We start from the raw sequence: 24991 nt of genomic DNA on the forward strand, positions 1-24991 counted from the left end.
TGGCAGCAAAGTTTTATTGTAAAATAAGAGATCGATATAAAAATGGGATATAAAAAGGGAGAAGGAGGGGAAGGGTAGGGTGAAAATGCAGATGTGCTTGCAGAATGTAAAAGATGTTGACCCTTCCAGCTGGACGTGGTGGCTCACACTTGTAATCCCAGCACTCTGGGAGGCTGAGACAGGTGGATCACCTGAGCCCAGGAGTTTGAGACCAGCCTGGGCAACACTGTGAGACCCCATCTCTACAAAACATGCAAAAGTTGGCTGGCCATGGTGGCATGAACCTGTGGTCCCAGCTACTCCGGAGGCTGAGGCAGGACTGCTTGAGCCAGGGAGGCAAAGGCTGCAGTAAGCCAAGATCACGCCACTCCACTCCAGCCTGGGCAACAAAGCGAGACCCAGTCTCAAAGAAAAAGAAAAAAAAAAGAAAAAAGAAATTGACCCTGAGCATAAAACAAGTCTTGGTGGATCCAGATCATCATATACAAGAGATGAAATCCTCCAGGGTGTGGGATGGGGTGAGATTTCCTTTTAGGTACTAAGGTTCACCAAGAGGTTGTCAGACAGGGTTTGGCTGGGCCAGCAGAGACTTGACAACTCCCTCTACCTAACCAGCTGCCCAATTGTAGAAACTACCAACCCACCGACCAACAGGGAGAGGGAACAAGCACCCTCAAGGGGGTCAAGTTCTAGACCCCATGTAATAAAAGGTGGTTTCAAGGCCAGATGTACATTATTTCATTAACCCTCACAATGCACTCTGTGAGGTAGGTGCAAATGCCAGCATTTCACAGATATGGGCCTTGAAGTTAGAGAAAATTCAACAGTGAGGGACAGCTTCCCTGGTTAGTACGGTGAAGTGGGCCCCTACCTAGAATGTGGCTGATTGTAAACTAACCCTTACCTGCAAGAACATTTCTTACATCTCCCAAACATCCCTCACAGTAAAAACCTTAAAATCTAAGCTGGTATGTCCTACTCCCCATCCTCCTCCCCACCACAAAACACCAGTGCAGGCCAACTTGTTCAGTCGAGCCCCGGGACAAAGCAAATGGAAGTCCTGGGTGCTTCTGACGCACACCTATTGCAAGCAAGGGTTCAAAGACCCAAAACCCAAAATGGCAGGGGAGGGAGAGATGGGGGTGGGAGGCTGTCAGTGGGGAACAAGAAGTGGAGAATGTCAGTCTGAGTCAGGCCCTTCTGTCTTGAACATGAGTTTTTTATGGCGGGAGGTAGACTGACCCTTTTTGGACTTCAGGTGGCTGTAGGAGACAGAAGCAGGGAGGAGAGATGACATCACATGAGTGAGAGGGTCTGTGCCCCTTTTCCCTGACCAATGCTTTGAAGGGCCTAAGGCTGGGACAACGGGAATTCAAATCAAGATGGTGGCCACACCCCATGCAAATATGTTTACTGAGCACCTCAGAGTATTAGTGTGTATTAGTCTCGTGATCTTCCCTTACCCCATTTTACTTTATTTATTTATTTTTTTTGAGACGGAGTTTCACTCTTGTTGCCCAGGCTGGAGTGTAATGGTGAGATCTCAGCTCACCGCAACCTCTGCCTCCCGGGTTCAAGCGATTCTCCTGCCTCAGCCTCCCGAGTAGGTAGCTGGGATTACAGGCATGCATCACCACGCCCGGCTAATTTTGTATTTTTAGTAGAGATGGGGTTTCTCCATGTTGGTCAGGCTGGGCTCAAACTCCCGACCTCAGGTGATCCACTCGCCTTGGCCTCCCAGAGTGTGGGATTCGTGAGCCACTGCGCCCGGCCCCCTTACCCCATTTTATATATAAGGAAACTGAGTTTGACGGGGGTCACCTAGGACCTGCTGGTGCATGGCAGGGCTGAGTATATGACCTGAAACTCTGGCTGTATTCAGTATTACACAATTATTAGGCCCCTCCTTGAGACCCTCCAGCTCTGGGCTGGGAGTTGCAGAGAATGGCAAAGAAGTATCCACACTCGTCCCTGGGTTTGGATGTTCTGTGGATACACTGAGGCAAGAATGTGGTTATAGGATTCAACTGGAGGAAGACTAAAAAAATGTCTGTGCAGGGCTGGGACCCAATGAGATGGGGTCAGCTGCCTTTGACCATGAAGGCAGGATGAGAATGGAATCCTATGGCTTTCCAACCTAGGAAGGCAGGGGGTAGGGCCAGGAAGGGGCTGAGGTCACTCACCTGGAGTGAGCCCTGCTCCCCCCTGGCTCCTTCCCAGCCTGGGCATCCTTGAGTTCCAAGGCCTCATTCAGCTCTCGGAACATCTCGAAGCGCTCACGCCCACGGATCTGCAGCAACAGAGGAGGGGGAGAATCTAAGTATATACACAGTACCTGAGTTAAAAGATGGTTCAAGTTACAATTGTTTGACTTTATGACGGTACAAAAGCAACATGCATTTAGTAGAAACTACACTTCAAGTACCTATACAGCTGACTTTTAAAAATATTTATTTATTTATTTTGAGATGGGGTCTTACTCTGTTGCCCAGGCGGGAGTGCAATGGTGCAATCTTGGCTGATTGCAATCTCCGCCTCTGGGGTTCAAGTGATTCTTGTGCCTCAGCCTCCCGAGTAGCTGGGACTACAGGCGTGTGCTACCACACCTGGCTAATTTTTGTGTTTTTAGTAGAGATGGGGCTTCACCATGTTAGCCAGGCTGGTTTCCAACTCCTGACGTCAGGTGATCTACCCACCTCCACCTCCCAAAGTGCTGGGATTACAGGTGTAAGCCACTGTGCCTGGCCCTTTTTTAAATTTTAGAGATGATGTCTTGCTATGTTGTTCAGGCTGGACTCAGACTCTTGGGCTCAAGAGATCCTCCTTCCTTAGCCTCTCAAGTAACTGGGACTACATGTGCATGCGACTGTGCCTCGTTTCTTTTCTTTTTTTTCTGAGACAGAGTCTCACTCTATCGCCCAGGCTGGAGTGCAGTGGCGCCATCTTGGCTCCCTGCAACCTCCGCCTCCTGGTTCAAGCGATTCTCCTGCCTCAGCCTCCCAAGTAGCTGGGATTACAGGCACCCGCCATCATGCCCGGTTAATTTTTGTATTTTAGTAGAGACGGGGTTTCACCATGTTGGCTAGGCTGGTCTTGAACTCCTGACCTCAGGTGATCCGCCCGCCTCAGCCTCCCGAAATGCTGGGATTACAGGCGTGAGCCAGTGCACCTGGCCTTTTCTTTTTTTGAGTCTCGCTCTGCACCCAGGCTGTGCCCGGCTCGACTGTGCCTCCTTTCATGCAACCATGCTGTTTCTCACTTTCAGTAACAATATTCAATAAATCACATGAGATATACAACATTTTATTACTATAAAAAGGGCTTTGTGTTAGATGACTTTGCCCAACTGTAGGGTAACTTAAATGCTCTGAACACGTTTCAAGTAGGCTAGGGCTGAGTGTGGTAGCTCATGCCTGTAACCCCAGTACTTGGGGAGGCTGAGGTGGAAGGATTGATTGAGCCCAGGGGTTTGATACCAGCATGGGCAACGTAGCAAGACCTTGACGTCACAGAAAATAAAAAATTAGCTGGGTGTCGTGGCATGTGCCTGTAGTCCTAGCTACTTGGGAGGGTGAAATCACCGGAGCCCAGGGAGGTCAAGGCTGCAGTGAGCTGAGATCGTGCCACTGCACTCTAGCCTGAGTGACAGAGTGAGACTCTGTCTTTAAATAAATAAATAAAAATTAGCCGGGCGTGGTGGCTCACACCTGTAATCCCAGCACTTTGGGAGGCCGAGGCAGGCGGATCACATGGTTAGAAGTTCGAGACCAGCCTGGCCAACATGGTGAAACCCTGTCTCTACTAAAAATACAAAAATTAGCCGGGCGTGGTAGCAGGCGCTTGTAGTCCTAGCTATTCGGGAGGCTGAGGCAGGAGAATCACTTGAACCCAGGAGGCAGAGGTTGCAGTGAGCCGAGATCATGCCACTGCACTCCAGCCTGGGCGACAGAGTGAGACTCCGTCTCAAAAAAAAAAAAAAAAAGCAGGCTAGGCTAAGCTATGATGTTCCTTAGATTAGGTGTATTAAATCCATTTTCAACTTACAATATTTTCAACTTACGACGAGTTTATCAGGAAGTAACACCATCGTAAGTCAAGTAGCATCTGTATCAGGCAAAGTCATAGAACCATTTTCATGCTCTCTTTAACAATTTTCTTTTTGAAAGCTGGTCTGGTCCTTTAAAATATATATTATGGTATAAGTTGGTGTTCTGAAGTTAGTTAGCTACAACCAGGAGCCATTGTCTTTGAGGCATCACTGCCCCCTGATGGCAAATGCCCCAATTGCAGGTAAAACAGTCAAGAAGAAAATGGCATTTTGAGTGTTAGACTGGAAACTTTCCACTTGATAAGAGGTCCCAAGACTTAGTACCTGAAGGGTGAAATATTCTCCATCCAGTGGTTTCTTCTTTGGCTGGGGAGAGGAGCTGGTGTTGTTGGGCAGTGCTAAGAAAGAGGCAAGGAAAGGTGATAAAAGTGAATCTGAGGCATAACTGCACCCTTGGTCTCCTCCACCACTTCTTGTCCTGCTTGCTTACCTCGCTTAGTGCTCCCTGGGGGCAGCTCGTGGTGAGGCTCCCCTTTCTTGCGGAGATTCTCTTCCTCTGTGCGCCGGTCTCTCCCAGGACAGGCACAAACACGCACCTCAAAGCTGTTCCGTCCCAGTAGATTACCACTACTCAGGATAGGAAAAGAGAAGCAAGAGGCAGTAAGGAAATCAGGTCCTACCTGTCCCGTTTAAAAAACCAGGCTCCATCTACTCCCAACCACCCTTGTCCTTTCTGGAGCCTAAGCTCCAGCTCCAGGTAGGTGGAGGAGAAGCCACAGGTTAAGAGGTCCCAAAGCCAGAGAAAAGAAAACTGAGTGGGAGCAGTAAGGAGATTCCCCACCGGGGATGTGATGAGAGGTGGATGGGTAGTAGTATGGAAGAAATCGGTAAGAGGTGGGCCCAGGGGTCAGAGGCAAGCAGAGGCTGGGGCACAGCAGGCCAGTGTGCAGGGTGGCAAGTGGCTCCTGACCTGGAGTCTTCCAGTGTGATGATGGTGAGGATGGGCCTCCGGTTCATGCCGCCCATGCAGGAACTGTTACACATGTAGTTGTAGTGGATGGTGGTACAGTCAGAGCCAACCTAGGAGAGAACACAGGCCCAAGATGAGGCCAGTGCGCCTTGGGGAGACCTGTGGCAAGCAGGGGAGGCCTTTTTTTTTTTTTTTTGAGATGGAATCTCGCTCTGTCACCCAGGCTGGAGTGCAGTGGCGTGATCTCAGCTCACTGCAAGCTCCACCGCCCAGGTTCACGCCATTCTCCTTCCTCAGCCTCCCGAGTAGCTGGGACTACAGGTGCCCACCACCATGCCTGGCTAATTTTTTTTGTATTTTTCAGTAGAGACGGGGTTTCACCGTTAGCCAGGATGGTCTCGATCTCCCAACCTCGTGATCCGCCTGCCTTGGCCTCCCAAAGTGCTGGGATTACAGGCATGAGCCACCGCGCCCAGCCAAGCAGGGGAGGCCCTTAGCCTCTATAAGCTTCAGTTTTTTCAACTGTGCAATAGTTAAACCCATTTACTTTGCACATCTCATGGGGTTATAGGGAGGTCAAATAAGCAGCAGGAGAAAGCCCCCCTACTGCTCACCTGGAGGGCCACTGACAACCACCCTTAACCCCTCCTCCCAGAGACCCCAGTTGCAAACCAGACCTCAGGCGGCTCATAGGGCACCACCACACTATGTCGAAAAGTGTTTCTGTCATCCAAATACTCCACACGCAAATTTCCTTCCACTCGGATAAGATGCTGAGGAGGGGCCAGACCTAAGAGCAATCAGTGAGGAATCAGAGGCCTGGGGACCCTGGGCAACCAGCCCTGTCGTCTCTCCAGCCCCAGCTGCTCACCATCGCTATCTGAGCAGCGCTCATGGTGGGGGCAGCGCCTCACAACCTCCGTCATGTGCTGTGACTGCTTGTAGATGGCCATGGCGCGGACGCGGGTGCCAGGTGGGGGTGTGGAATCAACCCACAGCTGCACAGGGCAGGTCTTGGCCAGTTGGCAAAACATCTTGTTGAGGGCAGGGGAGTACTGTAGGAAGAGGAAGGAGACAGAGTTGAAAGTCAGGGCACAAGTGAACAAATAAAGCAACCGGAAGAGGGCAGCAAAGAAACAAATATGCGTAAGCACCTCCTGCAACCCACTAGCGAGCTAAAGAGAGTTGGCGTCTACACCTCAGGAGCTTTTCTTTTTTTTTTTTTTGAGATAGGGTCTTGCTCTGTCACTCAGGCTGGAGCACAGTGGTGTGATCACAGCTCACTGCAGCCTCCATCTCCTGGCCTCAAGTGATCTTCCCACCTTAGCCTCCTGCGTGGCTGGGACTATAGGTGTGCACCACCATGCCTGGCTAATTTTTTGTATTTTTTTGTAGAGACGAGGTTTCACCATGTTACCCAGGCTGGTCTTGAACTCCTGGGCTCAGGTGATCTGCCCGCCTTGGCCTCTTTGAGAGTGCTGGGATTGCAGGCTTGAGCCACCAAGCCTGGTCAGGAGCTTATTTTCAAAAGCCAAGGAATACATGTGGATGAAGAAAAAGAAAAGTTCTGTATCCCCAGGAGAGATGCTGAGGGTGTGATGGGATGGATAAAAGCCCAAATTCAAGGGGGAATATTCAACTTTGGGACAGGGGTCAGAGATCACACATTAAGTGGGTAAACTATAAAAAAACACTGACAGGAAGCCAAAGGGTGAAGAGGAATCCCAAAGTTCCAAACAGAAGAAATGCAGGGGGATACAGCCAGGCATTGAAGTCTCATGGAAGCCAGCCCCTCAGGGCCACTGACCGTGCAAGTCACAGACTTGGCTGTCCCAGAATGCAAGAAGCCCAGACGGAAACCGTAGCTGCCCTGGTAGGTTTTCTGGGAAGGGACAGAAGATGACAGGGGCCAGGAGGGGGCTGGTGCAGGGGCCGCCGGTGTAGGAGCTGCTGGTGCAGGGGCCACGGGGGGAGCAGCCTCTGGCATTCTGGGAGCTTCATCTGGACCTGGGTCTTCAGTGAACCATTGTTCAATATCGTCCGGGGACAGCATCAAATCATCCATTGCTTGGGATGGCAAGGGGGACTGTAGATGGGTGAAAAGAGCAGTCAGAGGACCAGGTCCTCAGCCCCCCAGCCCCCCAGCCCTCCAGGTCCCCAGCCCAACCCTTGTCCTTACCAGAACGTTGTTTTCAGGAAGTCTGAAAGACAAGAGCAGAAAGTCAGTCCCATGGAATTTTCGCTTCCCACAGGTCTCTACTAGGGGGCTGGGGTTGGGGTGGGGGGGTGGTGGACCTGCCCTTCCAATGGATCCACTCACAGTTTCCATAGGTCTGAAAATGTTTCCTGACTCAGAGGGGGCTCGACGCTAGGATCTGACTGCGGCTCCTCCATGGCAGTGACCCGGAAGGCAGTCTGGCTGCTGCAAGAGGAAAAGTGGGGATCCAGCATGAGACACTTCCAACCCTGTGTCACCTGGGCCTGCAGAGAAGGAACCCCCTCCCCCAACACCATGCCAGGGTCTGAGACAGCTCAGCTTCCTGTGGAGCAGGAAAAGAATGGCTGCTTCACATTCTCTCTTCCAATCTTTCACCACAACCCAAGCACTCCTGCCCCACCCCTCACCAGCCATGCACTTCTTTGAGGAAAAGATAATCAGAGAGGGACTTCCACAACCTTCCCACCACTAAATCCCCAAGACTTCCTAAATGTGCACCCTATTCCCAACTCCCTTCCTGTATTTTTTTTTTTTTTTTTCGAGATGGAGTCTCGCTCTGTCACCTAGGCTGGAGCGCAGTGGCATGATCTCAGCTCACTGCAACCTCTACCTTCCGGGTTCAAGCCATTCTCCTGCCTCAGTCTCCCGAGTAGCTGGGATTACAGGCGAGTACCACCACACCCAGCTAATTTTTGTATTTTTAGTAGAGACAGGGCTTTGCCATGTTGGCCAGGCTGGTCTCGAACTCCTTACTTCAGGTGATCGGCCCACCTCAGCCTCCTAAAGTGCCAAGATTACAGGTGTGAGCTACCGTGCCCTGCTCCCACCTCCTGTTAACAAGGATACAGTCGTTCTCAGCCTGCAATCTCTGTATGGGGAAGGACACCCCCTTGGCCCCCACCCTTCCCCACTTGATACACGGCTCCATTTCTTTGATTCCTTTCACTGCAAAGCTTCTGGAAGAACAACTGTCTCACCGCTCACCTGCCCATTCTCTTCGGACACTCCTCAGCCCTGCGTTACAAACCCCTCACGAATGGCCCGTCTCGGCTTCTTTAATCTCATCTCTTACCAACCACTCCCTCTTCCCCAAAAGCTCTAGCTAGACTGGCTGCCCTTCTCTGCTAATCAACTGGTGGTTCCTTGGCTAGCCAGGAACATGGGGGTAGGCTCCTTCCCGTGCAGACTTTAAGTCGTCCTATTTTAATTCACATCACCTCATTTGCATTCTCATAGCACTTACATTGTCTGATACTTTTCCTTGTTTATTTTATCTGTTTCCTCTAATAGCATATACACTTCCTAAGGGCAGGGCAGTGATCTATCTTGTTGTCTTGCTGACCAAAGTATTAGATCACAATGCCTTGCACCTGCTTGGGCTCAATAAATGTGAATAACACACAAGCCTGTTATATGAGAGGTCAAGAGAGCGAGAAAGAGCAAGGGGCAGCCCCTGTGTGGACCAGCATCTTGCACGAAGTTATGCAACTATCGTCGCACCTTCTCCCAGACAAGCTTTCAAAGGCTTTGCTATGTTTTGTTTGTTTGTTTGTTTGTTTGTTTTTTGAGATGGAGTTTGGCTCTTTTCGCCCAGGCTGGAGTGCAGTGGTGCAGTCTAGGCTCACTGCAACCTCTGCCTTCTGGTTTCAAGCAATTCTCCTGCCTCAGCCTCCCGAGTAGCTGGGATTACAGGCGCCTGCCACCATGCCTGGCTGATTTTTTGTATTTTTAGTAGAGACAGGGTTTCACCATGTTGGCCAGGCTGGTGTGGAACTCCTGACCTTGTGATCCACCTGCCTCGGCCTCCCAAAGCGCTGGGATTACAGGTGCGAGCCACTACGCCTGGCCCGCCATGTTCTTTCTTTCTTTCTTTTTTCTTCTGAGGCAGGGTCTTGCTTTGTTGCCCAGGCTAGGGTACAGTGGTGCAATCATGGCTCACTACAGCCTTGGACTCCTGGGCTCAGTGATTCTCCTGCCTCAGCCTCCCGAGTAGCTGGGACCACAGAGGCCTGCCTGGCTAATTTTTTAGTCTTTTTCTTTTTCTTTTTTTTTTGGAGACGGAGTCTTGCCCTGTCACCCAGGCTAGAGTGCAGTGGTGTGATCTCGACTCACTGTAACCTCCACCTCCCAGATTCAAGCGATCCTCTTGCCTCAACTTCCTGAGTAGCTGGGATTACAGGCGCCCACAAATGCGCCTGATTAATTTTTTGTATTTTTAGTAGAGACGGGGTTTTGCCATGTTGGCCAGGCTGGTTTCGAACTCCTGACCTCAGGTGATCCTCCCGCCTCCGACTCCCAAAGTGCTGGGATTACAGGTGTGAGCCACTGCACCCGGCCAATTTTTGAGTTTTTTTGTAGAGGCAGGGTTTCACTATGTTGCCCAGGCAGGATGCTCTCTTTCTTTTTCTTTTTTTTTTTTTTTTTCAGGGATGCTCTCTTTCTTTATGCCAAATTTGTCATCAGATTTGCTAAGAAACATGCCTACTGTAAGTGTTTGTTACACTTTTCTGTTTTTTTTTTTTTTTTTTGAGACAGAGTTTTGCTCTCGTCCAGGCTGGAGTGCAATGGTGCGATCTCGGCTCACCGCAACCTCTGCCTCCCAGGTTCAAGCGATTCTCCTGCCTCAGCCTCCCGAGTAGCTGGGATTACAGGCATGCGCCACTGCGCCCGGCTAATTTTGTATTTTTAGTAGAGACGGGGTTTCTCCATATTGGTCAGGCTGGTCTTGAACTCCCAACCTCAGGTGATCCGCCCGCCTTGGCCTCCCAAAGTGCTGGGATTACAGGCATGAACCACTGTGCCCAGCCCACTTTTCTGTTGTTTGCACTGACAAAACATCCCCTACCAAACAGCTCCTTTAATGGCAGGCTCTTTTCTTTTTTTATTTTATTTTATTTTATTTTGAGACGGAGTCTCAGCTCTTGTTGCCCAGGCTGGAGTACAGTGGCATGATCTCCGCTTACTGCAACCTCCTTCTCCCGGATTCAAATGATTCTCCTGCCTCAGCCTGCTGAGTAGCTAGGACTACAAGCACGTGCCACCACACCTGGCTAATTTTGTACTTCTAGTAGAGACGGGGTTTCACCATGTTGGTCAGGCTGGTCTCGAACTCCCGACCTCAGGTGATCTGCCCCCCCTTGGCCGCCTAAAGTGCTGGGATTACAGGCGTGAGCCACCAAGCCTGGCCTAGTACTCTGTGTATTATGGGAAATGTAGAGTTGAGGAAAGTGCTGGGCACACAGTAAGAGCTCAACAAAGGTTAGCTGTTTCTGCAATTGTTCTATTTCACTTGTTCTATATTATTATTCTAGAGAGAACTGTGTGATTGTTAGTGCGGATCTGTGGTACTGCTCCCACCCCCACTCCATTAATGCAAATACACCTCCTTCAGGGAACTATTCAGTCAACAGGCCAGGAGGTGCTGTCCTGAAATGGGGGGCCCAAAGTCTCAATCCCACTTGGAGGGACACAGCTCTACAGACAGGTCTCCCTGTCTTTATCTCTCAAATCTTCAGTAGCAACTAAAATCTCCGTGTTTTTCAGAGCAGGACCTTCCCAGGGGTACCAGCATCAGTGGGCCAGGATACAAATGTGCCAAGCTGAACTAGGCCTTCCAAATGGCCAGGGAGCCAAGAGAAATGCAGGTGCCCTTGGCTGGGTGGGAAGGCAATGAGCTCAACTGAGACCCCAAACAGGGGCAGGCCTGACCAGAATCTTAACAGTGGCTGCTGGTATCAGTCTTGAAGGCCTGTATGTCCAGTGATTCCCTAAACAATATAGTACAACAAGTACTTACATACATACTTGCATGTACATTAGCATTTTCATTGTATGGGGGTAATGTAAGTAATCTAGAGATAATTTAAACTATATGGGAGGATATGTGTAGGTTAAATGCAAATACTATACCATCTTATATATGGGACTTAGACATCTGTGGGTTTGGTGTGTGAGGAGTCCCAGAACCAAGCCCCTACAGATAGAGGGATAACTATATTGCCCTGTAACCTGCAACCCTGCTATATTTATTTATTAGGTTTGGTAGCTTTTTATGGATTTTCCATTAGGACTTTTTTTTTTTTTTTTTGAGATGGAGTTTCACTCTTTTTTTTTTTTTTTGAGACGGAATCTCGCTCTGTTGCCCGGCATGGAGTGCAATGGCATGATCTCAGCTCACTGCAACCTCCACCTCCTGGGTTCAAGCAATTCTTCTGTCTCAGTCTCCCAAGTAGCTGGGATTACAGGCACCCACCACTACACCCAGCTAATTCTTGTATTTTTAGTAGAGACGGGGTTTCACCATGTTAGGTTGGTCTCAAACTCCTGACCTCAGGTGATCGGCCTGCCTCAGCCTCCCGAAGTGCTGGGATTACAGGCGTAAGCCACCACACCCTGCCGGAGTTTCACTCTTGTTGCCCAGGCTGGAGTGCAATAGCGCGATCTCGGCTCACTGCAACCTCTGCCTCCCAGGTCCAAGCAATTCTCCTGCCTCAGCCTCCTGAGTAGCTGGGATTAGAGGTGCCCGTCACCACGCCTGGCTAATTTTTTGTATTTTTATTAGAGATGGGGTTTCACCATGTTGGCCAGGCTGGTCCCAGGGAAGCCACCTGCCTCAGCCTCCTAAAAGTGCTAGGATTACAGGCATGAGCCACCACGCCCGGCCCCATTAGGACATGTATGTATAGAATCATACTGGCTGTGAATATGTTTTATTTCTTCCTTTCTAATCGTTATTTTTTTTCTTTCCTTTTTTTTTTTTTTTGACATGGAGTTTTGCTCTTGTCGCCTAGGCTGGAGTGCAATGGGACAATCTCGGCTCACTGCAACCTCTGCCTCCTGGGAAGTGATTCTCCTGCCTCTGCCTCCTGAGTAGCTGGGACTACAGGCGTTCACCACTACCCCTGGCTAATTCTTTTTTTTTTGAGACGGAGTTTTTGCTTTTGTCACCCAGGCTGGAGTGCAATGGTGCAATCTCGGCTCACTACAACCTCCGCCTCCCAGGTTCAAGCGATTCTCCTGCCTAAGCCTCCCAAGTAGCTGGGATTACAGGCGCCCGCCACTACGCCCGGCTAATTTTTGTATTTTTAGTAGAGATGGGGTTTCACCATGTTGGCCAGGCTGGTGTTGAACTCCTGACCTCAGGTGATCCACCCACCTCGGCCTCCCAAAGTGCTGGGATTACAGGCATGAACCACTGTACCCGGCCAACACCTGGCTAATTTTTTAATATTTTAATAGAGACGAGGTTTCACCATCTTTGTCAGGCTGGTCTCCAACTCCAGACCTCAGGTGATCTGCCCACCTCGGCCTCCCAAAGTGCTGGGATTATAGGCGTGAGACATCGGGCCACTAATCATTATTTCTTTTTCTTTTTTTTTTTTTTTTTGAGACACAGTCTTGCTCTGTCGCCCAGGCTGGAGTGCAGTGGCTCGATCTCAGCTCACTGCAAGCTCCGCCCCCTGAGTTCATGCCATTCTCCTGCCTCAGCCTCCCGAGTAGCTGGGACTACAGGCGCCCGCCACTACGCCCGGCTAATTTTTTGTATATTTAGTAGAGACAGGGTTTCACCGTGTTAGCCAGGATGGTCTCGATCTCCTGACCTCGTGATCCACCCGCCTCGGCTTCCCAAAGTGCTGGGATTACAGGCCTGAGCCACCGCACCCGGCCCTCATTATTTCTTTTTCTTGCCTGGTTAAAACCTCCAGTATGGTATCAACGTTGTGAGAGTCAAATCCTTTCCTAGTTCCTGATCTTAGAGGAAAAAGCGTTGAGTTTTCTTTTCTTTACCTTTTTTTTTTTTTTTTTTTGAGACGAAGTCTCACTCTGTCGCCCAGGCTGGAGTGCAGTGGCACGATCTAGGCTCTGCAAGCTCCGCCTCCCGGGTTCACGCCATTCTCTCGCCTCAGCCTCCCGAGTAGCTGGGACTATAGGCGCCCGCCACCATGCCCGGCTAATTTTTTGTTTTTGTATTTTTAGTAGAGACGGGGTTTCAGCATGCTAGTCAGGACAGTCTCGATCTCCTGACCTCGTGATCCGCCCGCCTAGGCCTCCCAAAGTGCTGGCATTACAGGCGTGAGCCACCGCGTCCGGCAGCATTGAGTTTTCTACCATTATGTATGCTGCTAGTGGAACTCCGACTGTGGACGCCCTGTTATCAAACTAGGTTAAGTTTCCTTTCCCTAGTTTGCTAGGAGGTTGGTTGGTTTGTAATCATGCATATGTGTTGAATATCATTAACTGCTTTTGCTACATCTGTTGAAATGATCATAGGGTTTTTATGTTTCCCTTTGTTAATGTGGTGAATTACACAGACTGATTTTTTTTCCCCCAGTAAAGACCAGTCTGACTATGTTGCCCAGGCTGGTCTTGAAATCCTGGGCTCAAGAGATCTTCCTGCCTCAGCCTCCTAAAATGTTGGGATTACAGGCCTGAGCTACTGCACCAGGCCAATTTTTGAATGTTGAATCAGCTACAATCATGAGATAAACATTATTTAGTTAGAATGTATTTATCCTTTTTCTTTTTCTTTTTTTGAGATGGAGTCTCACTCTGTTGCCCAGGCTGGAGTGCAATGGCGTGATCCCTGCTCAGTGCAACTTCTGCCTCCTGGGTTCAAGCGATTCTCCTGCCTCAGACTCCCGAGTAGCTGGGATTTCAGGTGCCCACCACCATGCCCAGCTAATTTTTTTTTTTTTTTTTTGAGATGAAGTCTTGCTCTGTCGCCCAGGCTGGAGTGCAGTGGCACGATCTTGGCTCACTGCAACCTCTGCCTCCCGGGTTCAAGCAATTCTGCCTCAGCCTCCTGAGTAGCTGGGATTACAGGCAGGTGCCACCACACCGGCTGATTTTTGTATTTTTAGTAGAGATGGGGTTTCACCACATTGGTCAGGCTGGTCTTGAACTCCTGACCTCGTGATCTGCCCACCTCGGCCTCCCAAAGTGCTGGGATTACAGGCGTGAGCCACCGTGCCCAGCCTGATTTTTGTATTTTTATTAGAAACGGGGTTTCACCATGTTGGTCAGGCTGGTCTCAAACTCCTGACCTCAAGTGAACTGCCTGCCTCAGCCTCCCAAAGTGCTGGGATTACAGGCGTAAGCCACCGCGCCTGGCCTATTTATCCTTTTTTCTATATTACCAGGTTTGGTTTGCTAAAATTGGTTAGCTGTTGCATGTCTATGCTAACAGGAATATTGGTCTATATTTTCTTTTCTTATAACGTCCTTGTTTGGTTTTGGTACCAGGATTATGCTGGCTTCGAAAACAAGTTGGGAAATATTCCTCTATTTTTTCTTTCTTTCTTTTTTTTTTCTGAGACAGGGTCTCACTCTGTTGCCCAGGCTGGAGTGCAGTGGCGCAATCTCGGCTCACTGCAACCTCCGCTTCCCAGGTTCAAGGGATTCTTGTGCCTCAGCCTCCTGAGTAACTGGCATTACAGGTATGTGCCACCACGCCTAGCTACTTTTTGTATTTTTAGTAGAGATGGGGTTTCGCCGTGTTGGCCAGGCTGGTCTCGAACTCCCGACCTCAAATGATCCCCTGCCTCAGCGTACCAAAGTGCTGAGATTACAGGTATGAGCCACCGCGCCCAGTCTGTTCCTCTGTTTTCTGAAGAGTTTGTGTAAGACGGGTACTGTTTCTTCCTCCAACGTTTAAAGAGAGCAGAGAACAGAGGAGATAAATAGAAAATAGCACTAAGAGGTCAGGCATGGTGGCTCACACCTGTAATCCCAGCACTTTGGGAGGCCGAGATGGGATGAAAGCTTGAGGCCAGCAGTTTGAGACCAGCCTGGGCAACATAGTGAGATCCTGTCAATACAAAAAAATAAAATAGTTAGCTGGGTGTGGTGGAGTAATCCCAGCTACTCGTGAGGCTGCTAGAGGACTGCTTGAGCCCAGGGGTTCGAGGCTGCAGTAAGCCTTGATTGTGCCATTGTACTCTAGCCTGGGCAACAGTGTGAGTCCCTGTCTCAAAAATTAACAAAGAAAAAAAGAAAATAGCACTAAAATGGTAGCCCTATACTCCAACTGTAAAATAATTAAAATTAAAAGCATTCAGTAGAGAAAGGAAGCCTATTTCAACAAGTGGAGACAGAATAACTGGATTCCCATACAGGAAAGATACCAGAGACTGACTCCTACACCTCACACCATAAACAATTAATTTTAAGAATTAATTAATGGCTCAAGGACCTTACTGTAAAACTTACAACCATAAAGGTCCTAAAAGAAAATATAAGATAATATCTTTATGACCCTGGGGTTAAAAAAAAAAAAAAGATGTCCTAAACAGGACAAGGCAAATACTGAACATAAAAAAGATAAATCCACTCCTCTTAAGATACAGAGTTTACAAACTCTGTAAAGCAAACAAATAGGCAAGCAACAGATCAGAAGAAAACATTCACGACACATGGATCTGATAAAGGACTTGTATCCAGAATGTATAAAGCAGTCCCACAACTGAACAATAAAAACAAACAAAAAACCAAAATAACAGGTAAAAGACTCGAAGAGCTACTTTACAAACAAAATACGAATGGCCAATAGGCACATGAAAAAATGCTGAACATCCTTAGTCAACAGAGAACTGTAAATTACAACCACAAGGATATACCACATTAGAAAGACTGACAATACCTAATGTCCGGAAGGCTGTGGCACAACCATAATAACTCCCATACCTTGCTAGTTGGAGTGTAAAATGGTACAACCGCTCTGGAAAACTCAGAGCTTCTGATAAAGTTCAAAATACAGCTACTTTTTACTTCCAAACTCGCAATTCCCCTCCTAAGTATTTCTCCAAGAAACACGAAAACATATGATCACAAAAAGAATTGTACAAGAATGTTTATAGCAGCTTTATTTCATAACCGCAAATGGGAAACAACTCAAAAGGCCATCAAAAGAACGGATATACAATCGATGGACTATACTAAATGAAAAGGAGCAAAATACTGATATATACAACATGAACCAATGTCAGACAGTACATTGAAGGACAGAAGCCCGACAAAAATGAGCACATAATGTATGATTCCCCCCCCCCTTTTTTTTGAGACGGAGTTTCGTTCTTGTCGCCCAGGCTGGAGTGTAGTGGCACGATCTTGGCTCACTGCAACCTCTGCCTCCCGGGTTCAAGCGATTCTCCTGCCTCACCCTCCCGAATAGCTGGGATTACAGGCACCCACCACGCCCAGCTAATTTTTGTATTTTTTAGTAGAGACGGGGATTCACCACGTTGGTCACGCTGGTCTGGAACTCCTATCCTCAAGTAATCCGCCCGCCTCGGCCTCCCAAAGTGCAGGCGTGAGCCACAGCGCCCAGCCTGATTCCATTTTATATGAAGTTCTCCAACAGGCAAAATGGTTATGGAGATCAAAATAAAGGTGGGGTCGGGAATCGACTGGGAAGAGACGTGATGAAACGTTTCTGGGACGATGAAAAGGGTCTGTGACTTGGTAGGCATCACGGAGCGGTTAGGGGCCAAAACTCATCTTCCTGTGCACTTGCTGTGTGCACTGGCGCTGTGTGTAAATGCCACCTCGATTTAGGAAAAAGATGACGTAAGTACGGCACAAAGTGCCCGGTACGCGGCAGGTGCATGGGAAGAAACTGCGGAATGAAACAACCGCGAGCTAAGAGATGGGGCAGCGGGAGAAATGAATTCGAGTTCCGCCTCCTACCAGGAAGAACCGGCTCGGGCCGGAGGGCTGCACGGAGGACCACACGGACGCCTGCGGGCCCGCCCCTTCCGCTTCACGACGTTCAGCCTGCGTCTGGAACTGGAATGGCCTAGCCCAAAGCTAGATAACAGGTAGATTGTTTTTCCGACAAATTATCAAACGACCCATCATTGCACTCTTTCAAAATTTGATTCTCAGACGTACCCATTCTTTTTTTTTTTCCTCCGGGAAGATGAGATATACTCATTCTTGAAAATACCTCCGGGCTTGCCTTCTGCACACTTCTTTCCCTCCCTGTCTCACGCCATGGTAGCGTCCGCCTAGGTTGCAGGCGACCCGCGGGGTGGGGCACACCATTCAAAGAAGGGGAGGGATTGAGGTTTGCATCAAAACAAATACCCCTGCCTTTGCAAAGGCCATTACTAAGTAATCCAGAAAAAGAAATGCGGGCGGAGAATAGCAGCCTCCCTCTGCCAAGTAAGAGGAACCGGCCTAAAGGACATTTTCTCTCTCTCTCCTCCCCTCTCATCGGGTGAATAGTGAGCTGCTCCGGCAAAAAGAAACCGGAAATGCTGCTGCAAGAGGCAGAAATGTAAATGTGGAGCCAAACAATAACAGGGCTGCCGGGCCTCTCAGATTGCGACGGTCCTCCTCGGCCTGGCGGGCAAACCCCTGGTTTAGCACTTCTCACTTCCACGACTGACAGCCTTCAGTTGGATTTTCTCCATCTAGCGGAGCCGGGGGCTGCCTGGAAAGATCGCTCCAGGAAGGACAAAGGTCCGGAAGTTGTGGGACCTTAGCAGCTTGGGCTCCCCGGATCACCCCCAAATGATCATTTCGGAATGGAGCCCCAGTTTTCACTAGGATGCCATGGGCTCTAGAATATACAGCTATGAGTTCTCAATGTTTCGAGATCCAAAAGTCTCAGACCTCAATGCTTTGTGCATCTTTTATTTCAGGGATTCCCTACGCCCAGCACCGGGTGGATGTGCAAAGAAGTACGCTTTAGGCCGGCTCAAGGTTCCCCAAAGCTCCACTCCTCTGCCTAGGCGTTCAACTTTGAGTTCGGATGGTCCTAACATCCCCATCATCTACACCCAGGTCTCCCAACAATGCAACTCCTATGATGATCCCTCTAGCCCAGCTTCCATCCCACTCACCCCCAAACTCGCTAAGTCCCCACTGCCCCACCCCCAGCCCCAGCGATTTTCCCGAGCTGAAAATACACGGAGCCGAGAGCCCGTGACTCAGAGAGGACTCATCAAGTTCAGTCAGGAGCTTACCCAATCCAGGGAAGCGTGTCACCGTCGTGGAAAGCACGCTCCCAGCCCGAACGCAAAGTGTCCCCGGAGCCCAGCAGCTACCTGCTCCCTGGACGGTGGCTCTAGACTTTTGAGAAGCTCAAAACTTTTAGCGCCAGTCTTGAGCACATGGGAGGGGAAAACCCCAATCCCATCAACCCCTGCGAGGCTCCTGGCACAAAGCTGGACAGTCGCCATGACAAGTAAGGGCAAGTAATCCGCCTGCCGGAGGAAGCAAAGGAAATGGAGTTGGGGAGGAGGGTGCAGAGTCAGGATTCTCGCCGACCTGGTGCCGTAGATACTAACATTTTGGGGTGGAAAATTCTACAAGCCAGAGCTGTGAGGGCAGAATTGGTGGAAACCATTTTGGAGGAATCCTGCATTGTGTCAAATATGAAGGGTGGAAGGAAGAAAGCTTTTGCGTTTGCTCTCAGCTGGATCCTTTCTTCTCATCAGTTAAAATGTCATTTTTTTAGGAAGGCTTTCCGTAATATCTCACCCTAACGTTTTCTCCCAGATACTTTTTATCACACCATCTTATTTAATCTCCTTCACAACCCTTATCACTCTGATAAGATTTATTTGTTCATTGCTTTCAGTACATGGAAACGTAAGCCTTATGAGGATATAGAATTTTTCTACTATCTTATTCATTGTTGTATTCCTGAGTGCCTATTTCAGTGCTGGGTAGCAAGTAAGAGCTCGATAATAAATATTTTTTGAATGAAGGGAGACAGGTCTGAAGCCTGGAGAATGAGATGCAGAAGAGGTGCAAGACCTGCTGCGCCCTCTGCAGGCGGCGGGGGGGCGGTGCAGGTGCTTTAAGAATTACCGCGGGACTCGGTAGGGGGAGCGTAGGCGCTTCTCGCCAAGATAGAAGCGTTCAGACTACAACTCCCAGCAGCCACGAGGAGCCCTAGGGCTTGATGGGAACGGGAAACCTTCTAACCTTTCACGTCCCGGCTCCGCGGGTTCCGTGGGTCGCCCGCGAAATCTGATCCGGGATGCGGCGGCCCAATCGGAAGGTGGACCGAAATCCCGCGACAGCAAGAGGCCCGTAGCGACCCGCGGTGCTAAGGAACACAGTGCTTTCAAAAGAATTGGCGTCCGCTGTTCGCCTCACCTCCCGGGAGTCTTCTGCCTACTCCCAGAAGAGGAGGGAAGCACAAGTGGGTTTCTTTAGCTCTGCGTCGGATCCCTGAGAACTTCGAAGCCATCCTGGCTGAGGCTAATCTCCGCTGTGCTTCCTCTGCATTATGAAGACTTTGGAGACTCAACCGTTAGCTCCGGACTGCTGTCCTTCAGACCAGGACCCAGCTCCAGCCCATCCTTCTCCCCACGCTTCCCCGATGAATAAAAATGCGGACTCTGAACTGATGCCACCGCCTCCCGAAAGGGGGGATCCGCCCCGGTTGTCCCCAGATCCTGTGGCTGGCTCAGCTGTGTCCCAGGAGCTAGGGGAGGGGGACCCAGTTTCTCTCTCCACTCCCCTGGAAACAGAGTTTGGTTCCCCTAGTGAGTTGAATCCTCGAATCGAGGAGCAAGAACTTTCTGAAAATACAAGCCTTCCTGCAGAAGAAGCAAACGGGAGCCTTTCTGAAGAAGAAGCGAACGGGCCAGAGTTGGGGTCTGGAGAAGCCATGGAAGATACCTCTGGGGAACCCGCTGCAGAGGACGAGGGAGACACGTAAGTGGTGATGGCAGTGGAGTGTGGAGTCTGGGGAGATGAAGTGTGAGGTCGACCTGTCCTCTGGTCCTGAGACCCACTTCTCCAGGCCTCTGCCCCCTTTGCTTGGCGACCCAGGTTTATTGTCCCCCATCTTCCTTTCAGCGCTTGGAACTACAGCTTCTCTCAGCTGCCTCGATTTCTCAGTGGTTCCTGGTCAGAGTTCAGCACCCAACCTGAGAACTTCTTGAAAGGCTGTAAGTGGTAAGGATAACAACGGGGCAGGGAGCTGACCACCCCCGAGATTTTCACTGTAAAACAGTCCAGTTGTCTAGGAGAGGGATGCCCCAGAGCTGGGAGAAGCGGCACGTAGCCCTTTTAGACTGAGCTCACATTTTATCTAGCAGTTTGTGTCTTCTACTTCCCTCAAGGATTCAGGGGGGCTTACCTACCCCAGAGGCAGGCTCAGCCCTAGCCCTACACTTGAAAAGCATAGGTCTGGCCAGCTTTCTAACTCTCTACTGTTTCTAGGGCTCCTGACGGTTCCTGCATCTTGACCAATAGTGCTGATAACATCTTGCGAATTTATAACCTGCCCCCAGAGCTGTACCATGAGGGGGAGCAGGTGGAATATGCAGAAATGGTAAGGACTGGGGCTAACTGCCTCTTCATCAATGCTGCACATTTAAGTCCTTCGTGGAGATGGAAAAAGTGTAGTCCAAGTGTTTCCTGTTCACAAACGGGACTGTTTTTCAAGACGAGTTTCCACATGTAGCGTTTTCTGCCCCGAATTCTGAAGTTATTTAGAGAGAGGTTTCCCCTTTCTTTAATTAGGAATCTGTGTTTTCCGCTAAAAAGTAGTGAATTTCTTGTGGCAGTATATATATATTTCTATTTCTTATTTTTTTGAGACAAGGTCTTGCTCTGTCACCCAGGCTGGAGCGCTGTGGTGTGATCTCGGCTGACTGCAACCTCTGCCTCCCGGGTTCAAGCGATTCTCCTGCCTCAGCCTCACAAGTAGCTGGTACTACAGGCGCACGCCATCACACTCGACTAATTTTTATAGTTTTAGTAGAGACGGGGTTTCGCCATGTTGGGCAGGCTGATATCAAATTCCTGACCTCAGATGATCTGCCCACCTTGACCTCCCAAAGTGCAGGGATTACAGGTGTGAGTCACCGTGCCTGGCTTATAGATATTTATTGATTGACTACTGATATATGTTAGTCACTGTGCTGGGATAAAGTGGTGGACAAGACAGATGAAGGGCTGGTTTGCTTTCTGTGTGGGAGACAGACAACAAACATGTAAACCAGCAAGCATCAGGACCAAGATGATGATAAATGCTCTGAAGGAAATACACAGAATGAAGAGAGACTAACTAGAGGAAAGCACATTGCATAAAATGGTCAGGAAGGAGCTCTCTGAAATGGAGGCATTTGAGCTAAGACCTGAAGGAGGATAAGGGATCAGTCATGTGAAGGCTTCTGGAAAGAGCTTTCCAGGAACTGGCAATGATACTATAAACACCCAGAACTGGGAAATAGCTTTGTGCGTTAAAAGACCAGAAAGGCCCTGCATGGTGGCTCACACCTGTAATCCCAGCTACTCAGGAGGCCGAGGTGTGCAGATCACTTGAGGCCAGGAGTTCGAGACCAGCCTGGCCAATATGGCAAAACCCCATCGCTACTAAAAATACCAAAATTAGCCGCATGTGGTGGCACGCGCCTGTAATCCCAGCTACTTGTGTGGCTGAGGCAGGAGAATCTCTTAAACTCAGGAGGTGGAGGCTGCAGTCAGACAAAATTGTACCACTGCACTCCAGCCTGGGCGACAGAGTGAGACTCCATCTCAAAAAACAACAAAACAGACTGGGCTCAGTGGCTCACACCTGTAATCCCAGCACTTTGGGAGGCTGAGGTGGGCAGATCACCTGAGGTCAAGAGTTTGAGATCAGCCTGGCCAACATGGCAAAACCTCATCTTTACAAAAATACAAAAATTAGCTGGGTGTGATGGTGGGTGCCTGTAATCCCAGCTACTTGAGAGGCTGAAGCAGAAGAATCATTTGAACCCAGGAGATGGAGGTTGCGGTGAGCCGAGATCATGCCACTGCACTCCAGCCTGGGTGACAGAGCGAGACTCCATCCCAAAACAAACAAACAAACACAAAACAAAAAACCCAGAATGCTGGTATAGCCAGACTGAGGCAAGTGAGGGGGACAGAGGGGTGAGGACAGAGAAGAGCAGCCACGTCGTGTTGGGTCTTATGGGTAAGGCATTTGGAGTTTATTTGGGAAGTCATGAGAGAGTTTTTTTTGTTTTTTTTTTTTGAGACGAGTCTTGCTCTGTCGCCCAGGCTAGAGTGCAATGGCGTGATCTCGGCTCACTGCAACCTCTGCCTCCTGGATTCAAGCGATTCTCCTGCCTCAGCCTCCCGAGTAGCTGGGATTACAGGCACCCGCCACCATGCCCAGCTAATTTTTGTATTTTTTTAAATAGAGACGGGGTTTTACCATATTGGCCAGGATGGTCTCGTACTCCTGACATTTGATCCGCCGGTCTCAGCCTCCCAAAGTGCTGGGATTATAGGCGTGAGCCACCGCGCCTGGCTTAATTTTTGTATTTTTAGTAGAGACAGGTTTTGCCACGTTGGCCTGGCTGGTCTCAAACTCCTGACCTCAGGTGATCCACCTGCCTCGGCCTTCCAAAGTGCTAGGATTACAGGCGTGAGCCACCATGCCAGGCCATGAGAGAGGTTTTTTTTGTTTGTTTGTTTGTTTGAGACAGAGTCTTGCTCTGTTGTCCAGGCTGGAGTGCAGTGGCACCATCTCAGCTCACCGCAACCTCCGCCTCCCAGGTTTAAGTGATTCTCCTGCCTCAACCTTCCGAGTAGCTGGGATTACAGGCATGTGCCACCACACCCGGCTAATTTTTTTGTATTTTTTTAGTAGAGATGGGGGTTCATCATATTGGCCAGGCTGGTCTCGAACTCCTGACCTTGTGATCTGCCCACCTTGGCCTCCCAAAGTGCTGGGATTACAGGCGTGAGCCACTGCGCCCGGCCAAGAGAGTTTTAAAACAGAAGAGTGAATGGTTTATGGGTGGGCAAGAGTGAAATCCAGGGCCAGGCACGGTGGCTCACGCCTGTAATCCCAACACTTTGGGAGGCTGAGATGGGTGGATCACCTGAGGTGAAGAGTTTTAGACCAGCCTGGCCAACATGGTAAAACCCTGTCTCTACTGAAATACAAAAATTAGTTGGGGCTGGGTGCGGTGGCTGACACCTGTAATCCCAGCACTTTGGGAGGCTGAGGCAGGTGGATCACCTGAGGTCAGGAGTTCGAGGCCAGCCTGGCCAACATGATGAAACCCCATCTCTATTAAAAATACAAAAAATTAGCTGGGCGTGGTGGCGGGCGCCTGTAATCCCAGCTACTCTGGAGTCTGAGGCAGGAGAATTACTTGAACCAAGGAGATGGAGGTTGCAGTGAGCCAGGATTGCACCACTGCACTCCAGTCCAGGCAACAGTGTAAGACTCCGTCTCAAAAAAAAAAAAAAAAAAAGATTGGTTATAGTTTTCTCCCACCCATCCTAATCAGGTTCTGCCTCCATCGCTTCCTGAAAGTGCTCTTGTCAAGGTCACTAATGTCCTCTTGGGTCATTCTCCTCTTTTTTTTTTTTTTTTGAGACGGAGTCTTGCTCTGTCGCCCAGGCTGGAGTGCAGTGGCACCATCTCGGCTCACTGCAAGCTCCGCCTCCCGGGTTCACGCCATTCTCCTGCCTCAGCCTCTCCCGAGTAGCTGGGACTACAGGCGCCCGCCACCACGCCTGGCTAATTTTTTGTATTTTTAGTAGAGACGGGGTTTCACCATGGTCTCGATCTCCTGACCTCGTGATCCTCCTGCCTCGGCCTCCCAAAGTGCTGGGATTACAAGCGTGAGCCACCGCGCCCAGCCCCTCTTGGGTCATTCTCTAAATTCGCCTCACTGCATCTCTTAGCAGCATGAGTCACTGTCTCCACCTCCCTGCGCTGGAGCACTCAGGCACTCAGGGCTCTGCTGGGCCTTCTCCTCCTCCATCAGCACTCTTTCTTCTTTTTCTTTTTTTTTTTTTTGAGACGGAGTTTCAAAAAATCAGACCCACCAAGGCATGTGGCAGTTGTGTTGCTCTTTGCTCGGTGCCCGCTAGAGGTCTGTTGCCATTAATTTGAAATGAGACCAGTTAGTGTGACTGTGCATCTTTCCTGGCAAGTTAAATGACTATAGTTTCTCTGTTTGTAAAATGGGGATGATTATAATAGCACCTGCCTCACGGAGTTGTGAGAATTAAAATAATCAATAATGAATTAAAGCACTTAAGGCCGGGTGCGGTGGCTCACGCCTATAATCCCAGCACTTTGGGAGGCCGAGGCAGGTGGATCGCCTGAGGTCAGGAATTCAAGACCGACCTGGCCAACATAGTGAAACCCTGTCTTTACTAAAAATACAAAAATTAGCCGGGCTTAGTGGCGGGCGCCTGTAATCCCAGCTACTTGGGAGGTTTGAGGCAGGAGAATTGCTTGAATCCAGGAGGCGAAGGTTGCAGTGAGCTGATCGCGCCACTGCACTCCAGCCTGGGCAAGAGAGCAAGACTTAGTCTCAAAAAAAAAATAATAAAAATTTAAAAAAGTACTTAAAACAGCACCTAGCATATAGTAAGTGTTCAGTAAACACTAGTAGTCACTGGTATCAGTTGCGTGCAAGCCAAGAATAGGAGGATGGTATGGTTGAGGTTTACCAGGAGAGAAAGACAAGGGTATCCTGAGAGTGTCTTCAAGAGTGTGCATGCCATGGTGGACTAGAATCTAAAGTGGGTAAGGAACTGGACTGTAAATATGTTTTTGATGAAGCTGAATAAATTGTCATGGTAGAAATAGCAGAGCAGGGTCAGGCCTGGTGGCTCACGCCTGTAATCCCGACACTTTGGGAGGCTGAGGCGGGTGGATCACCTAAGGTCAGGAGTTCGAGACCAGCCTGGCCAATATGGTGAAACCCCGTCTCTACTAAAAAAGATACAAAGTTAGCCAGGCATGGTCGTGATTGCCTGTAGTCCCAGCTACTTG

At 49.6% G+C, this 24991-nt stretch overlaps 2 protein-coding genes across 3 annotated transcripts in view; one reads left to right on the forward strand and one right to left on the reverse strand.

Moving 5' to 3' along the window:
• TP53 (tumor protein p53) lies at positions 1–18368 on the reverse strand. 2 transcript variants are annotated; one of them, XM_003810066.5, is made up of 11 exons: positions 18204–18368; positions 7339–7440; positions 7198–7219; positions 6826–7104; positions 5890–6073; positions 5696–5808; positions 5019–5128; positions 4539–4675; positions 4373–4446; positions 2184–2290; positions 1–1262 (listed from the first exon to the last, which is right to left on the reverse strand). In XM_003810066.5, exons 2-11 carry the CDS (start codon positions 7410–7412, stop codon positions 1181–1183), a joined length of 1182 nt encoding a protein of 393 aa, XP_003810114.3. In that variant the 5' UTR covers positions 7413–7440; positions 18204–18368; the 3' UTR covers positions 1–1180. The 2 variants fall into 2 exon arrangements, with proteins under 2 accessions (XP_003810114.3, XP_057156345.1); XM_057300362.2 differs by having other exon boundaries at positions 7198–7440; positions 18204–18317.
• The window catches only part of WRAP53 (WD repeat containing antisense to TP53), an 18077-nt gene continuing 11425 nt past the window's right edge, over positions 18340–24991 (forward strand). Inside the window, exons 1-3 of the mRNA XM_063598647.1 lie at positions 18340–19908; positions 20053–20151; positions 20419–20530. Coding sequence (XP_063454717.1) covers positions 19478–19908; positions 20053–20151; positions 20419–20530 — 642 coding nt within the window. The 5' untranslated portion in view covers positions 18340–19477. The remainder of the gene's footprint in view (positions 19909–20052; positions 20152–20418; positions 20531–24991) is intronic.

Source organism: Pan paniscus, chromosome 19, assembly GCF_029289425.2.
Source record: "Pan paniscus chromosome 19, NHGRI_mPanPan1-v2.0_pri, whole genome shotgun sequence".
Lineage (NCBI taxonomy): Eukaryota > Metazoa > Chordata > Mammalia > Primates > Hominidae > Pan > Pan paniscus.

What these genes read in the sequence shown, in the direction of transcription:
- TP53 (XM_057300362.2), bottom strand. Translation starts at nt 7,347, where the DNA reads ATGGAAACTGTGAGTGGATCCATTGGAAGGGCAGGTCCACCACCCCCC. An exon ending in ATCACACTGGAAGACTCCAG is followed by an intron (nt 4,676 to 5,018) that starts GTCAGGAGCCAC and finishes TATCCTGAGTAG; the next exon opens with TGGTAATCTACTGGGACGGA. An exon ending in CCCAGGGAGCACTAAGCGAG is followed by an intron (nt 4,447 to 4,538) that starts GTAAGCAAGCAG and finishes CCTCTTTCTTAG; the next exon opens with CACTGCCCAACAACACCAGC.